The sequence below is a fragment of the Rhamphochromis sp. 'chilingali' genome (assembly GCF_963969265.1).
Source record: "Rhamphochromis sp. 'chilingali' genome assembly, chromosome: 7".
Lineage (NCBI taxonomy): Eukaryota > Metazoa > Chordata > Actinopteri > Cichliformes > Cichlidae > Rhamphochromis > Rhamphochromis sp. 'chilingali'.
Window position 1 is genome coordinate 34168443 of NC_137934.1, and position 17649 is coordinate 34186091.

The window sequence follows — 17649 nt, forward strand, 5'->3', positions numbered from 1 at the left end:
CACATTCATGTGTGTGCATTCATTGTCTACGCAGGGGCCTCCAGGGGAACGAGGAGAGCGTGGAGAGTCGGGGGATGAAGGCTATCAGGTAGGAACGAACCATTAAACGTCAGACACACGGCACTCCGCTCAGTCTGCTTGATTGTTGTTTATACTCCACGCTGCCCCTTTCGCATGAAGAGCAGACCACACATGTTGGAGAGGATTACCAAAATCCGAGCAATAAGGCTGAGAAAATCTGTTGCTTTTTCCCAAGAAGTACACACACTTGAGCACAAGTTCACGGTGATGGCAACGTATTAACTGGGGGGGTCTGTGCTAGTCTGTGAACTCGTCTCCAAATTCAAAAATCTTCATTGTCGTTAACATATAAAACATTTTGGTTTTTAGATGCATTTGTTTTTGTTGTATTATTCTGTAGTTTCCTTAGACAGGACAAAAGACAGACTGGTTAGTTAAGTAAATGGATGAAATAGCTTAATTCGGTGCAGTTATAGATAATATAAAAAAATCCTAGTTTTGATACTATGGAGCCTCTGAGTTTTTACTGCAGGTGGAAAAGAGGCATTTGGGTATAGACATTAATTATGCTTTTGGGCTCCCTCTTTAGTAAAGAACATGAGAATGATGTGTATGTATTATTCACAAATAAAAAGTTACTTATCAAATCTGAAAATTATGTTTCAGGGCTATATCGGTACCCCTGGACCTCGTGGGGCTTCTGGACCACAAGGCCCACCGGTAAGTCAGTAAACAGCTGCCTAAAAATTTACAAAGAACTAAACCGAAGTTTTAGACTGAAGAAGGCTCGTGGATGAGAGCTAAAGAAGACTTAAAGAAGTCTGGTTGCCTTTTTATTTTCAAGCTTAAGACTACCATGACCTAATGGCAGAGAACCCACACAGCCGTAGCAACACTATTTAATCTGTTGTTTTTTTACATTTACCCACAGTTAAATATCTCTACTGTGTGCTGGCCATATTGTGGTGATGATAAATATATGAAATATCTAAATGTGTTCTTTCAAAGGGTGACAGATAAGTACGTCTTTAAATCAAAACTTTTTATTCAGTTTGAGAGTGTGATTGTTCTCCTAACAGGAAAATGCCTATTAGATTAGGATCTATACTGTGGGATATACTGTATATGCTGTGGAGTGTTAAAAGTGACTCGATTAAGAAGTAGGGTAAACAAGGATATTCCTTATAATCATAATATTGCATATCATTTTTATATAGATCTACACAGCTTGATAATATTTTGCGTGTTTATATTCTACTTACTTTATAGTGTATTCTTCCTTCGCACAGGGATCTCCAGGCTCCCCCGGAGAACCAGGCCCAAAAGGAGAAAAAGGAGCTCCGGTGAGACTTGACACCATTCACATACAGCATAATACAGCTTTTCAATAATGTGAATAGTTTAGGAAATCACTAAATTTGGTCTCTTCTCTGTGTGGAATGATTGATTTACACCTGACAGTAGAAAATGTACAAAACCAGATGCAAACAGATTTAACCAAAATCCCCAATTTGTCATTTTTTTAGCTGTCACCACAGGAGCATGCTGCTACAGATGTTTAAGCTGCTTGTCACGCTAGATAATTTTAGCTCAGCTGTGGTAGAATTCTGCTTACTTCATCGAGATAGAAAGCAGGCGGTTGAAGAAAAAAAAGATGCTTGGAGCAATGAAGTTTGGACAGCAACCAGGGAACTGCAGCTTTTCCTTACACCCTGAATGCACCATTAAACTTCTCAAATATTTAATCTGATGTTTATTAATGGCTCATTGCTTTTTGTTCTTTGATACTTAAAATGCAGATACGTTTTACTAACATGTGCTACCTTGAACTAACAGGTTTGCTTGCTTAGTCTCATGTTCTTTAGAGCCCTCAGTCTTCACAGGCTTTCTAATTGCATAACTATGCATAACTATGATTTCCCTGTGCAACAGCTTTGACGCTCCTTGATCAGGTTCCATACGGCCTTTTGTAATCTTGAAGTGTCACAGACATGACTGACTCGCCACCACATGCGAAACAGCTTGTATAGAAGAGTGATTATATAAGCAGTTCACATACTATCCAACCATTTCAGTGGATTTCGCCAAACTCGAGTTCAAATTAAGTTTGTGCAATACCTTAACATGGAACTTGTATTTCCATATGCTTAGAAGCACTGAGAACTTAGCAGCCTGCCAGGAAACACTGCCTGTTTTAGATTAACAGCTTTGATAAAGCATTTCTTAAACAATATCTCTCTGGGACTATGAATAAATCACTGTCACTGGGTTGATGTTTTTAGCTGTTATGGTTTTAAAGTATCCATAAAGGTTTTGAACTGGACATTTCTTGCAACAGTATTCAGTGATTTTCACTAAAATCTGAAACATTTCTCTGTGAAGTATAGTAAAAATCACATTTTTACTGTGTAGAGAGTGATATACTAAAACATTTGTGTTTTCTTTTTAATGCACATGTTATTTTTCATGTTTATGTTTTTCTAGGGTTTGGCTGGAAAGAAAGGTGCAAGAGGTCTGGTTGGAGCTCCCGGCATTGAAGTAAGCATCATATTAGCTCAGTTAAGTGAATGGCCTAAAGAGAAGCAGCCGCCTCTTTACATTAGCTGAGAACCTTCTGCATCATCAAATTATTGCATATGTCTACACGGTTCTCATTCCTTTAAAAGAAAAAAAATCACAAGATCAACAGTGATCATTGAGAAAATAAACAGATGTGAGCTTTAATTTAAAAAACTTGATAAGCCAAAACCCAACATGATTGCAATAAAAATGCAAAAACTAAACTAAATCAAACTATGAGGAAGGCACTAAAGACAAAAGTAGGACATCTGGGAGCAGATGATTACACAAAGAGAAAGACAAGACTAGACATACAGGCTTAGGGATGACTGACAATGAGACACAGTTGGAAATAAACAGGCAGGAAAGGAACAAAGACAGGAGACAAAACCCAGAGCAAGACACACAAGAAAACCAACCTTCAAAATAAAACGAAGTAACTGAAAGACAAAGTAACTGACAAATATGAAGACAGAGAAGACCAGGATAAATATTTTACTGTAATTTCTAACGATCCAGATGGTGGACTTCAGTGCTTCAGGCTAAGCATCAGAGGAAGAATCACAGGTGTAAATATAGTCACGAGATTATTGACGGAAAGTGATGTTTTACGAAAAGATTGATGGTATTTTTAAATGCCCCTCTGGCTGAAACTGACACTGTCATTTAACAGGGGCCGACTGGTTTACCTGGGCTCACAGGAATGAAGGGTTATCCAGGCCCTGATGGCCCCCCGGGACCAACTGGCTTAGCAGGACTCCCAGGAAAACAAGGTCGACAGGTAATCGGTGACATATAGACAGCAGCGTTTCCTTGGTGTTGGGATTAACATTATAGCAAACGCTAACTACGGTAGCCTTAAGTAATTGATTAGCTTACTATTTTAGGCAATTCAATAGTCTCACATTAATGAAATATATTTAAAAAGCAGAGTTCAGTTGAATGTTTTTTACCATGAGCACTGTTAATGTTGGTCGCAGAAGGAGTCGAAAGACGTAGTTGCACAGCTAAACTGTCAACAGGGGAGTTCCTTTACTGGAGACTTGCGGCGTGCTTTCTGTAGCACCACAAAAATCAACAAATGGGACTCATGGAATTGCAAGTGACCAAAGATTTACTCCAGCTCCTTCCATCTGTTATTGTATGAGTGGGACTGGAGACTTGGACTGATCATTAAATGTCTTGTTTGATTTGATTGGCCTCTTCATTTTGGGCCTCTCCAAATATATATGCAGCCAAAGTGGACTGGGATTACATGCGTGCAAAAGGCCTTTTAGCCAAGTTGGAAAGCCAAGTCCTACTGGTCTGGCTTTCATTTAGATAATGTTGTATGAAAGTCTAGTGAGGCTAATTTTAGCCATTGATGCTTTTCAGATGAACTAAAACTATACAGTTTCCCATTGGTAACATCCCCAACTGCACTGGTGTTGAAAGAACGTGAATAATCCCTTAAAATTATATCTGTCTAATTTAAATATAGTAACATGTCTTACATTGCTGTGTAAAAAAGTAATGCAATGATTTGACATTGCATCACTTTTTACTTTCAGCTCCACAAGAAGGCAAATTTTCAGGTCTGCTGTAGTAGAGGGCCGTTGTTGTTTTACTTGATAAAGGACATTCTTCACTCCTTAACTTCAAGTCTTTAAATCAAACTGCTGCTTAAAAGCGGCTGATTCTGAGTCTTGGAGAAACCCTTTCAAATAATTTTCAGCTTTTCTGTGAATCAGTTTTAGTTTTTCACTCAAGCTGCCAAGAAAAAACTGTCAGGTTTCATAAATCCTTTTGTCGTTATCGTCTTTGCCCTTTGTGCCTAAGTTGGCACAGAATTCACTGTGACATCATAAATGAAATTTTTGGAAATAACTTAACAATTCATGCTCATGTTAAAAAGAATCACAACATTAATTTCTAATATGATAAAATGATGAACCGATTATGCATCACATGCCAAGTACCAGATGTCCATGGATGTTGTTATCTTGGTTTAATCTGGTCTGCAATTCGTGACATTTACAGACCCTCTTGTGTGCAAATTAGTTGAAAAGTTAAAATCCGTCTCTTTCGGGCTCAAATTCAACAAATTTATGTTTACCTTCCAAGTCATTTTCTTTTGATTAGAAGTTAAAATGATTTCTAAATGGCACATAGCCCCTTTTACCCGCATTCCTGTATGTGGGGAAAGGTGAAGGGTAAATTGTTCAGACCTTGGTTTATCTAAGGGTTTGCCACACCTGCATACTGTGGGTTTCATCCAGTAAACCACTGGTGGTGTAATTCCACCGAAATTCCTAAAGTATCCTGTCTCTTCACTGTCAGCCACATGGGAGGCAACAACTCACTGAGTGTGTTATTCTAAAATCTCAGGCTCCCTGCTGCCTCACCTACACTGCTGATGGAGCAGGAAACCACTGTGGTCTACAAAGTAAAAAACAACTCACTAACAGGTTTTCTGGACAGCCTTTAGACATACGCTGTCGAGGACCCGTGTTCTAAAATTGCTTCAACACAACAATTTTAGAATTTTGTTTATATAATGAAACACTGGAAATAGTGTTCATTGTACTCTATAGCAGCTAATTGTAGTAGATGTCAATATTTACCATCAGTAAATAACCCTCTCCACTAACACTCAAGTTCCAAATGATTTTTCCAACATGCATTTATACACTTGTGTTTAGCTTTTGCAGAGGACTATGCTTGTGGTTTTGTCTGCTTTGTCAGAAGTTTGAGTGTCATTTGTTTAATAGCAACATTTAAACAGAAGAGGCACCCATAAGATAGACCTCAAATGTGTCACTATATATGTCATTTACTATTGTAGAGTAGTGTTTTAAACAGTGGCATAATGTTTTGTGGATTTTGTGTTGTGCCTTTTGAGGAAGCACACTAACTTTAGTACCTTTTTAACCTTGGCAAAGATTTGTTCAATCATCTCTTGTGTGTATGTAGGGTCAGAGGGGCTCAGTGGGACTGGAAGGGCCTGCTGGACGGCCAGGTCCAATGGGAGAACTTGGACTTCCTGGACATTCTGGAGAAAGGGGACCGCCAGGTCACAAGGTGGAAATGTTAATCATTATAAAGACCCATTTTCTTTGTGAAAAAGAAAGTCATCTCCGGTGAGATAAAATGCTACTGTGACATGCACCTAAACTGTTTAATTGACCTTTTATTGGATCAGGGAGAACCTGGCCTACCAGGAGACAGGGGGGGCCCTGGAATCAAAGGCATGAAGGGAGCTGCAGGTGACCAGGGAAAGAAAGGAGACCCAGGACCCAAAGGGCTGTCTGTGAGTACATGCAAGCAAAGTCCTAAAATGGAAGTCAATCTTTAATAGTACTTGAGAACGTTTGTTTTAAACTGTGTGGTAGTTCTGTGATTTATTATCAAAGTTTTGACATACAATTAGGCCTATATATAAAAACAGCTGTAATTCCTTAACAGTTAATTTAAAAACTTTTTGATTTAAAATCCACTGCGGTGGTGCACAGAAACAGTCTCAGTGTGCAAAACATTTGGCTCTAACTGTATGTTTGAGGATCAGTTCTGTTCATCATGGACAGTGTTTAGAAGACAGGATTATGACTCTGATGCAGGACAGGACTTAAACTTAAAACAGTGTTTATTGCTGGTGTTTCATGGGTAAAACAAACAATAAGAGAGGCATTAGGGAGGCTCAGAGAATATATAGACACGCAGCAGGTAATTAGGGAGACTGGAAACACTGGGGAACACAGCTGAAACTCCTTTGGGAAAGCAAGACAAGGGAAACAAAACTACACACAGTGACCAAGAGACGAGGGACTATCAAAGCAGGACAGGAAGTAATCAAAAGACGAGAATATCAAATTCTAAGACTTCACAACGAGGCACAGGGGAGGCAAGAAGTGTGATAACGGATGGGAAGCACAGACACATAAATTAACTAAATGCAGAATACTAGACACAAGAGGACAAACACAGAGGGAGGAATAAACAGCCAGGAACAAGGAATACAACAAAATACGCTAAATAAATGAACTGTAACCCCTAAACAAACCAAAACTTCAAGCTCCATCTAACTCACAATGCTGGGGCCCAGGACCAGGATGCTGGTAGCTGAATTCACATTTAGAGACAGTGCTACAAAATCAAATTAAGTAGCTCCATCGCATAATATTAAATCAAGATACAATATAGATTTTTTTTTAATTCTATGCCTGACGCATTTTGTAACTCTTTAATCTTCACATTTATACAGTTTTTATTTCAGCCTGTGTGTTTTTCACAGATACTTGTCATGTCTTTTTTTTTTATGTACCCGGTAGAGTATATACATTACTTTCCACTGGAATGCACTTGTTGAAATATGGCTTTATAAGCTTATATACATTCTTTAATACCTCTCTAAATATAGCTTCAGGGACATATGAAGCCAATCTTTGGTGAGGTTTCAATGTGTGCCTGACACTTTTCCAACCTGAGTAGAGTAACAAATTATCTGGGCGAGACTAGGAATGGAAACATTCCACTTGGTGAGGCCAAGTTATGTAAGATCCTCACACTCCAGGGACCTGAAAAAGAGGTGCTCTGCTTTACTTATGTAACTCCCCGAAGAAGAAAAAAGAAACAGCATTTAATCCCTTGCTCTCCCCTCCTATAGTTATCTCCACTGATGCTCCTGAAACTGAGAGGAGACTCAGACCCTTGGGTCAGATCCCTTTACACATTTTAGTCAATAGAGTCTCTGGGCCAGAGTCACCGGTTTCAAAGTGGAGCTGTCTAAAGAATGTGGAAGACTGGCTGTACAAACACTGTCTGCCACCCTGGAAGGCATGTGCTTAGACACAGGATAGGACGCAGACATCCATCCCCTCACAGTGTGTCTAGGTCATGTGAGTGTGTGCACTGAGACTGCCGCAGATTGACAGAAAGTCTTCTGTGTGTGCCCCAGTTCTTTTGAAATAGAAAAGAAGGGTCTTTATAAGGCTTGCCTAGTGTCCCTGTTGTGTCTGGTATTAAAACTGGGTGAAAAATCAAGTAAATCAACCCCACCTCCACACACACACACTTGCCTTTTTTATCTTAGTAAGGACATCTAATTGACATAATGCTTTCCCTAGCCACTTACCGTTACCCTAACCATCAAAAATGCCTAACCCTTAGCCTAAACCTAACTGTAGCCCTGACACTAAAACCACATTTTGTGCCTCAAAAATGCCTTCAGACTTATGGGGCCCAGAATTTGGGCTAGAGATTTGCTATTGGATGTTCAGTATACTAAATAACAAATATCAAGTTCCTTTCTTCTCCATTGGAGAAGAAAGAAATAAACAACTTATTTTCTATTGTCAATAATAAGTGTTGGCTTTATGTTTTGCATGTGTCTTAAGACCTATTTGTCTTAGGCACCCACCTTTATGAGTAAATCTCCGTAATTCTACTGAGGATATTGTTGAGAGAGTTGCTGTCAGCCCCGATTACATCACATAAGAGAATTTTTTTTTAAAAGAGCCATCTTCTGCATATTGTGTTTTTTGTTTTTTATAGGGGGAAACTGGAGATTTGGGCATGATTGGTTTACAGGGCTTACCAGGACCTAAGGTAAACAACTGAGTGGCCAACATGTATTAAGAGCATATAGAAAAACGATAAAAAATAACAGGAGAGTAGGTTAGAATAAGAAATAACAAATATCTTTTTCCTTGAAACAGGGGCCAACTGGTGATTTAGGACTGAGAGGTTTCCCTGGTCCTAAAGGTCCTATGGGTACTTTGGTGAGTTTAATAGAAACTGAAATAGGACCAGGTAGGCACACAATGGTGCTTTCTTCAGAAGTACTGCTTTAAATCAAATCCCACTCAGGAAAGAACTTTCAGAAATATAAATACATTTCTGTTTTGTTCCCTGTTGTCAAAGTGTTTATGAAGAGAACATGAATGTAGACACATGTGCAGTACACCTTGAAGTCTTTATAGATGTTTTTACTGCTTTTTCAGCAATGTCACTGTTTGTTCCAGGGCTTCACTGGACCTCTAGGCCCTGAAGGAAAAATGGGTCCAATGGGAAAACCTGTAGGTTTTTTTTCTCATTTTGTGTATGTGTGTGTGTAAGACTTGTACAAAGAAAAAGGAATTATTACACTCTGACATTCAGACTTTCACTGTATGTATTGTTTAATTTCCAATAAAGACAGTTAATTGATAATACAGATTGGAATACAGTGCTGTATGTGTCTTTATGCTATGTTATCCTTTTTTGCAGGGGCCAAGGGGTCCAAAAGGAAACGGTGGTGAAATGGTGAGATGAAATCAAACCCTTTAATCAAAACCTGGAAAGTCTTCTGTATTATTATGTCATGATTGCACTCTGCCAAAGTGTCAAACATTCCTGACTGAGAAACACTCGGTTGTCTTAGCGGCCACCTCAAAGCCGTTTGTGCGTGTAAAAACAGAGCTGTAGATGATGAAAGTTACATGAATGTGAGCTAGGGTGTAGTGGTAGTTTTGTTTCTACGGCTTTCTTAAAGTGTCGGTGCTGTATGACACTTTAGGCTAAGGCTATGGCTGAGTCATAATGAGCACGCTCTCCTGGAGCGCAGTGTGGGGCCCTCTTGTGTAAACAATGCTGAGGAAGTGCCTTGACAAAATGTTAGCAGGGAAAGCCGCAGTGTAATCCACACAGTCACTTCTCGGTTGTGGTAGTTAGTTTGTCAGTTCTTTGCAAATCCCTCTGCATTTCACCCTACCACACGCAAACACACTGTACTCAATGGGCCTCTAATCCTAGGCTTTACTCAGATGCTGTTAAAATGTGCTCACAATATGGTATGGATATAAAGGACTTGAGATCCCACTTACAGACATCATGAAGTTCAGCTGCACCAATGTTTTGTCCCTAGTCCACCAGAGGGGGCAGTATGTGTGTGATACTACTGTCGCTCTACAGAGCATCTCAGAAGGATTCAGTTCAATTCAGTCCAATTCAATTTTATTTATACAGCGCTAAATCACAACAACAGTCGCTTCAAGGCGCTCGAAGGAAGATGAATCACGAATCTCTTCCATTCTGTTCACTGTGAGGCTGCACTTATTTAATCTATTTTATTTTTCGTCGTGTGTGTTATTTATGTAGAAGTGTATGTGTATCGTAATCATTTTAGCCATTTTAATGCGTATTTTCTATGTGCCTGACTCTTTCAGGGGCCTCAGGGACCACAGGGAAGCCCTGGACCCAGAGTAAGTGCTAACTACACTATCACTTTACAGAATGATTCCTACTGTATACACAGAACTACTGTATATACTTCACTGTTATTTTGGATTATGAACAATTATGAATGAGAGTTTTCACAGGTCAAATATACAGAAGTGCAAATGTTTTGAGTCACCTCTCATTCCTTTATATTTTATTAGAAAATAAGAAATAGATGCGAGGATTTATGGAAATGTGCAAACATGCATGGAAATATAGTATGAAAGGCAAAAACTCAGTTTGTGGGCTTTTAATGTGTTTGAAAATCAATATTTGGTATGACCACCTTTATTCTTCAGCACACTCTGAACTTCATAAAGCTTCTTGAAGAACATCCAAAGCTTTTCTTTGGATGTTGGGCTGCCTTTCTTTCTGTTCTCTGTTGAGATGATCCAACACTGCCTCAATAATGTTGAGGTCTCTGGGGAGACCAGTCCATGTGTGATTGACATCATTGTGTGTATCCAGGTATGATTACACCGCATTGGCAGCATGTTTGGGATCATTTCCATGCTGAATAAGGTCAAAAAGCTTTTGATAATCAGATGCTTTCCAAATGGTACTGCATGGTAGATCAAAATCTCTGCCTCCACCATGTTTTACAGTTTGCTGTAGATGCTCCCTGTGGTACCTCTCTCCTGACTTTCTCCCCCTACATATTGATAATGATTTAGATTCAAATTTGGTGTTGCCATTGTTTTACTGTGTCAGGTCTTTGTTGGATTTTGTCCTGTTTCTTAAGGGCATAAGTTTCAGATACTATGTTAAGTTAATAGCTCACTATGTTGTTGCAAAAGTGCAGAAACATTTTATGCTGACCATACTTTTCCTTCTTCTTCACCTTCTTCTTGAACTCCTTCTTTTTCACCTCCTGAGTCTTGGAGAAACCCTTTCAAATAATCTTCTTCTTCAAATTCTGTTGTTTTCATGTTAATTCCGTTGTTTTTATTGAAATTCCGTTGTTTTCATTCAAACTGTTCTATTCATTCTAATTCTGTTGTTTGTTTTAAACTTCCATTGTTTTCATTCAAATGCTTTTGTTTTCATTATAATTCTACTCGTTTTCATTAAAATTCCGTCGTTTTCATGTTAATTCCGTTGTTTTCATTCTGTTTGTTTTAAACTTCCATTGTTTTCATTCAAATTCCATTGTTTTGATTCTAATTCCGTTGTTTTCATTTCATTCTTCTTCTTCTTCTTCACCTTCACCACAAATTGTGTTTTGGGGACGGCAACAATTTAAAATTGGTCTACACATAACACTAGATGCTTCTTTGATGCTTTAATGATTCAACAAACAGACAAAAAAACAACGTCAACAAAACATTCCTCCAAAAATGTTCAAGCGCAAGAACTAGACTAAAAATAAGTGAACAAGCAGCCAGTGTCGAAAGAAAACTTCTGAAAGATTTACAGAAAGCCTGGAGTCCAAATCTGTCTCCTTGGAAGCAAAATGTAAAGAAGTGAGAAGTGACTCAAGACTTCAGAGAATGACATGGCGAGCTGGGGTTAGGGCAGTTCTGTGGTTGTACACTCTACCATTTTCCTGCAGTGTACATTTTCTTCAGAGTCCATTGGCGCATACATGACAAACCAAAAAGTGAAATGATGGCAACCACAATGAGATCATTTCTGTGTGTGTGTTACTCATTTTGTCCTTTTCTTTCTACCACCCCAGGGACCCCCTGGCGCTCCTGGTCCAACAGTAAGTATTTTGTGTAATGCAGACAAGATTGCCTAGACAGCAGGAGTCTTGCTTTAATGTAAAATTCAGATGTTGTAATGATGTACAGTTCTTGAATATATATTACCTAGCCTGTAGGTATTTATATCTCATTGTGGTTGGGGGGGTAAATGAGTTACATCTCTCTCTTTCTTCTTTCCTGAAACCTAAGATATGTGCTTTTTCAAGCTTAAATAAACGTTTTAGTAAAAAATAAGTAATACAAGCCATTTTTTTCTGAGTGGCAGGGTATGAACGAACCAGGACAAGCACCTGTTTCCTGTCTTACTCTAGATGAGCCAACAAATGGTGTATGTCAATAATAACTAAGATCCCTGTGATTGTTTTTTCAGTAGCACTGACAAAGCCTTTTCTGGCGTGGCTACTCTTGTTTGTCCCAGATTCTGGATATCATGCAGCTTTCTGCTCTCTACATGACCTTTTCCTGTTCAAACAGTTCCAAGAACCCCCCTAAAACAACTCAGCTGCCTTTTTTGTGTACACACATTCAGTGATCGCTGTGGTGTTTATACTGAGGGGAATTTGTTAATTTTCCCGCAGCCAAAATCAAGAATGTGGCTGTTTATTGATCCAAGACTTATTTTTCTGCCCTTGTGTGGTATTAAAGTGTACACTGACGCTGTTAAAGTTTTCTCACTAAACTGGACATGTCTTTCTGCTGCCATATTTACTTTAATCAATGAGCAAGCTGACAGATTAAAATCTTTCAGTTTAATAATGAAGGCACTGAATTGTTTTCATTGAACTGAATATGGTGATTCTTAATCCACAGAGGGTGTTATATGACGACTTAGCAGTCTACAGTCCATCCGCTTCCAATGATGCCCTGAGGACTGAGGTGAAGCACTTTATAAGGATGGGTAGAGAAGTTATGGATTAGTAGATTTGTGAAGTCAGGTTAAAACTTGAGAGTTCACAGTGTTATCATCCTCGTACTTAACTAGAGTTTCCAGAATATGGAGATGAGCATGCCAGACCAGAACACGGAAGTACTTAAGACTCTACAGTATTTGAGCAGTGTGATCGAGAGCATCAAACAGCCTCTCGGGACAAAGGAGAACCCAGCTCGTGTCTGTAAAGACCTGCTGGACTGCCAGCACAAGTTAAAAGACGGTGAGTGTCTTCACCCATACATGGAAGACACTATTTTGCACAGGTAGCAGGTCTTAATATTAATATTCTTCTCTTTTCAGGTTGGTTCTGGGTTGATCCAAACCTGGGCTGTACGTCTGATGCCTTCCAGGTGTTCTGCAACTTTACAGCAGGGGGACAGACTTGTTTACATCCAGTGTCAACTGATAAGGTAACACTGAACGAGTGGGGGAAAAAAGGACACTTTTACTCTTACTTTAGACCAGGGGTGGGCGACTCCAGGCCTTGAGTGCTGGTATCCTGCAGGTTTTAGATATCATCCTGGGTCAACACACCTCGATCAAATGATTCGTTCATTACCAGGCTTCTGGAGAACTTCAGGACATGTTGAGGAGGTAATTTAGACATTTGAATCAGCTGTGTTGGATCAAGGACACATCTAAAACCTGCAGGACACCAGCACTCAAGGCCTGGAGTTGCCAACCCCTGATTCAGACCATAGTATTTAACACTGACAGTACAAGAAAAGTTTCATTTTGATTCATTTAGAGTTAGTTTTATTTTGCTATACTGCATTATGCTTATATTATTTTACTTTGCACACTGAAACAAAATTATTCACAAAATTATAAAACTATGACAGAGGGTTGTACTTCCTTGTACTCTCTTTAGCCAAGGAGTTCTAGTTTTGTGTCAGCTGAGCAAAGAACACCTTTCTAGGCTGCTTAATCTTTCTCCAGGTTGTCTTTCGCATACTTCATTCTAGCTTGAAGGTGTCTCTTCTGAAGAAGTGCAGTATTTCTTGGTCTCCAACCTCTTAGTCCATTCCTGTGCAGGGTTCTAGTTACTGTCTTAAATACTACTTCTTGACTTGGCTAAGTAACTCACTGCTGTCTTGGCAGTTGCTCTGGGGTCTTTAGACACATCTCTCACTGGTTTTCTTTCCAGATTCTTTGAAAATGTTCACTTCCTTCCATTGACAGGGTTGTTCTGTACTGTGTGGCTGTCTCCAAGTTTCTTGATGATACTTCTCACTCCAGCTCTTTGCATATCCATCTCTTGCTTTGTGAGCATCAGCAGTTCTTTTTCCAAGTCTAAACTGGTTTGTTTTCCTTTTGACATGATGCTATAGTGTTCACAATCTACACCGTCTGTGCACTTTCTCTCTCCAACAGATGGTATTTGACATAGGAAATGTCCAGATGAAGTTTCTCCATTTACTGAGCAGTGAGGCTAGCCAAAGCATCACGTTTCACTGCCTGAGTTCTCAACCCTCCAGCACCGCAGACAGCTTCAGCTCCAGTGGACACAAAGAGAACACCAGGCTTCGGTTTCGTGGCTGGAACAAACAGATGTTTGAGAAAGACACACTACTTGAACCACATGTGCTACAAGATGAGTGCAAGGTAATGTGGTGTTTTAAAAAAAAAATGTGCCTTTGTTTTTGTCGTTAGGGCAGTTTGATTTAGTCGTGAGCATTTTCTGTGGTTATTCTTACAGAAACCCGCACATAATTCTGCATATCAATAGGACTGTCTCGTGAAATTATGACTTGCTGGGACTGATTTGAAAATGTAAACTGATATCCTGATGATATGCTCTGATATATTCTTTATGCTGGTGATAAATTGTTGGTTGTAATTAAATAGGTGACAGCAGAATTTTAAAGAACTTCCTAAAGATATATATATTTTTGTATTTACTAAAAGTCATTACCACAAATAAATAGAATCTGCTCCCCTCCCCCATTTGTCCTGTTCCAGATCCAAGATGGCAGCTGGCACCAGTCACGATTCCTCTTCCATACTCAGGACAGTGGTCAGCTACCAATTGTAGACATAGAGGAATTTCCCACTTCACAAATCAACAGTCAGCGAAACGTAGAAATCGGTCCAGTCTGCTTCCTCTGATACCAACATCCCTATCATCGAAGCCACTTTTATAAACCACTTAAATCCGCAGATTTTTAAAATTTCCTACCAAAGAGATGCTGGCACAGCAAGGCAGACTGTATCCCTGAGAGCTTGTTGCATTTGCTGGAGAGCTTCAGCAGGACTTACTGTGAGACTAACAAAAACCCAACATCGAACGGCAGGCAGCTCTACCTGGGAGAAATCAGTCTCTGTGGAACACCCATGCCAAAGAGGACAGTGTATACTGATATTTATCTAATCAATGTGTAAAGTATTTGTTTAGTTTTCACTCAAAAGGTGCATTGGGCCACTGCATATGGACCCATTTTACTTCCTGATGACGGGGGTAGGGCCTCACATTGCAGCAGCCTGTCCAAAACCCAAAACTCAAACCTGCCATTCACTCATGTTCCACCCCTTCAACTCCCAAACACACCATCCTTGGAAGGGGTCGAATCCAAAGGATCATGCCAGGCCTCTGCAGAGGGCACTGTCTAACTAAAGGTGCAATAGCATATGGAAAATGTGTGTGCTTTAAATATTTCATTGTCCAATCAGAGGCTATATTTGATATTGTTTTTCATTATGTTTTTGTCTTCGGTCCCATCCAGTCGGACCTGTACATCTTGACAGATGGTACTCTACCTCTACCTGCTTTCAAAAATAGTCAAATTAGTCATTTTTACCTTTTGTTTTGTATGTACCGGTTACATCAGAATTTGTTATGTTGTTTGAATGCTTATGTTGATTTGGTCACTTCTAATTTATGAACCATTTTTTGATACACAACATATTTTCATAGCTTTTCCTACTATGTGGTAGTTTCCTCAGGGGAAACCTATCATTGGTGCTGCAACGTTTCCTGTGTATATATTGACAGCATACTTCAATGTTTATTTATAACCTGGTTTTTTTTTTTGGTTTGTTTTTAGATTTGGTATTATTATTTTTTTGGTCACATTACTGTACCACAGTAAGTTATACTCTCAGAGAACTTGCTTACTTGGTCAACCACAGCTCGGTCTAGAGGAGTATTTATGTTTGAAGTGTGTGTGTGTGTGCGTGCGTGCATGCACACCTGTGACTGTGTGTTCATCATACTGCTTTATAAATTCATTCAGAAGTCAAATGCAGCTACGGGAGGACAAAATCAAAAAACACAGAAAACAGTCATCATACTCTTAAGTTATGTTACCATTAATTAAGTGTAATTATATAAAGTTTGTGGAGGACAAAGTTGGATGCAAATGTGTAAATAAAAAATAATTTTAGAAACAAATAAATGGGACATTTTATCCACATGTGGTTTTGTTACCTTTTTTTTGAATGAAGGACATACTTGTTATAAAGAGTGGTGGAGTAATACCTCATTATCAGTTTCAGATGTGCACAATAACAGGTTGAGATCTGCACCCAGTGTTACTTAAGTAAAAAATTTCCCCCCTAATGTTACAACCATAAAAATACACTGCTAAAAAATATTAAAGGAACACTTTTTAATCAGCATCAAATCTGGGATATTAATCTGGTCAGGTAAGTAGCAGAGGGGGTTTCAGCTGCTTTGGTGTTAATGAAATTAACAACAGGCACACTAGCGGGGCAACAATAAGACGAGCTGCACAAGAGGAATGGTTTTTATAAGTGGAGGCCACAGGTGTTTTCTTTTCCTCGTCGTCTCTTTTGTTTTTTCACAAGTTTTGCATTTGGCAAGGTCTGTGTCACTGCTGGTTACATGAGGTGATACCTGGACCCTACAGAGCTCGCACAGGTACTTCAACTCCAGGATGGCACATCGATATGTCCAATGCCAGAAGGTTTTCTGTGTCTCCCAGCAGTCTTAAGAGATAAGGAGGAGATTCCACGAGACAGACTGTTTCTCTAAGAAAGATGAAATAGTTGTAGAAGGACCTTAACCCAATAGCAGGACCTGTATCTGCTCCTTTGTGCAAGAAGGAATAGGATGAGCACTGCCAGAGCTACAAAATGACCTCCAGCAGGCCACTGCTGTGAATGTCTGACCAAATTATCAGAAACAGATTTCATGAGGGTGGCGTGTGGCCTGACATCTTGCCGTGGGCTCTGTGCTCACTGCCCAACACTGTAGAGCCCTAATTGCATTTGCCATAGAAAACCAGAATTGGCACCTCATGTTTCTTACAGTTGAGAGTAGGTTTACCCTGGACACATCTGCCAGACGTAAAAGGGTCTGGAGAAACTGTAAAGAGTGTTAGGCTGCCTGTAACATCGTCTGGCATCTCGACACATCTGCCATTAGATATTAGGATGAAATCCTTGGAGCCATTGTCAGATCCTATACTGGTGCAGTGAGTCCTGGCTTCCTGCTGGTGCACAACAATGTGGTGAGAGGAAGCAGGCAGTTCCTGGAAGATGAATGAATCAACATCATTGCCTGCCCCCCCACGCTTGCCTGACCTGAATCCAATAGAACGGCTCTGGAAGTTCTGTCAGTTTGCTTCTCACGCTGTTCAGCAGCGCAGTCATGTACAGATCTGAGTGAAGCTCCTCCAGGGTACCATCTGTCATGCCATTAGGAGCATGCTCTGATGTTTTCAGCACGCCCCAAAATGGACTAGTCTGCTGTGTCATTTTTTCACCTTTTGGGGTATCAGTTGATATAGCATCCTTTCGTTCGTTTACCCAGTCCACATCAGTATAAATATCCAGCGCGATTTTTTTCCCAGTTAAGATCTGATGAGTTTTCAAAGTCTTTATTTAACTTTAAAAAGTGACACTGTCATTTTATAAAACGAATTCAATTAATTCACAATGATGCAGCGGTTAATCACAGTAATAGCGTCCGAATGCAGTGGCCTACTGAGGCCCTTCTGTGTGGAGTTTGCATTTTCCTCTTGTGCCTCTTGTGGTTTCCTCCCACAGTCCAAAGACATGCATGTTAGATTAAGTGGTTATTCTAAATCAAGGAGCAAATGTGAGCATGAATGGTTGTTTTTATGTTTTGGTCATACAATAGGACGACCAGTTCAGGGAGTGCAGGTAGTATAGACTCCAGCTTCTCTGCGATCCTCAATTAGAGAAGTGATTAAGAAGATCGATGGATGGATGAAT

General features: G+C 39.7%; 1 protein-coding gene across 1 annotated transcript in view; it reads left to right on the forward strand.

Annotated features, from left to right (window-relative positions):
* col24a1 (collagen type XXIV alpha 1 chain) overlaps positions 1–15545 on the forward strand; it is an 84181-nt gene extending 68636 nt beyond the window's left edge. Inside the window, exons 43-60 of the mRNA XM_080886747.1 lie at positions 35–88; positions 688–741; positions 1311–1364; positions 2506–2559; positions 3254–3361; positions 5533–5640; positions 5762–5869; positions 8110–8163; positions 8274–8336; positions 8580–8633; positions 8824–8859; positions 9762–9797; positions 11492–11518; positions 12330–12395; positions 12502–12670; positions 12751–12860; positions 13825–14055; positions 14413–15545. Coding sequence (XP_080742873.1) covers positions 35–88; positions 688–741; positions 1311–1364; positions 2506–2559; positions 3254–3361; positions 5533–5640; positions 5762–5869; positions 8110–8163; positions 8274–8336; positions 8580–8633; positions 8824–8859; positions 9762–9797; positions 11492–11518; positions 12330–12395; positions 12502–12670; positions 12751–12860; positions 13825–14055; positions 14413–14559 — 1533 coding nt within the window. The 3' untranslated portion in view covers positions 14560–15545. The remainder of the gene's footprint in view (positions 1–34; positions 89–687; positions 742–1310; positions 1365–2505; positions 2560–3253; positions 3362–5532; positions 5641–5761; positions 5870–8109; positions 8164–8273; positions 8337–8579; positions 8634–8823; positions 8860–9761; positions 9798–11491; positions 11519–12329; positions 12396–12501; positions 12671–12750; positions 12861–13824; positions 14056–14412) is intronic.
* The last annotated feature ends 2104 nt before the right edge of the window (positions 15546–17649 follow it).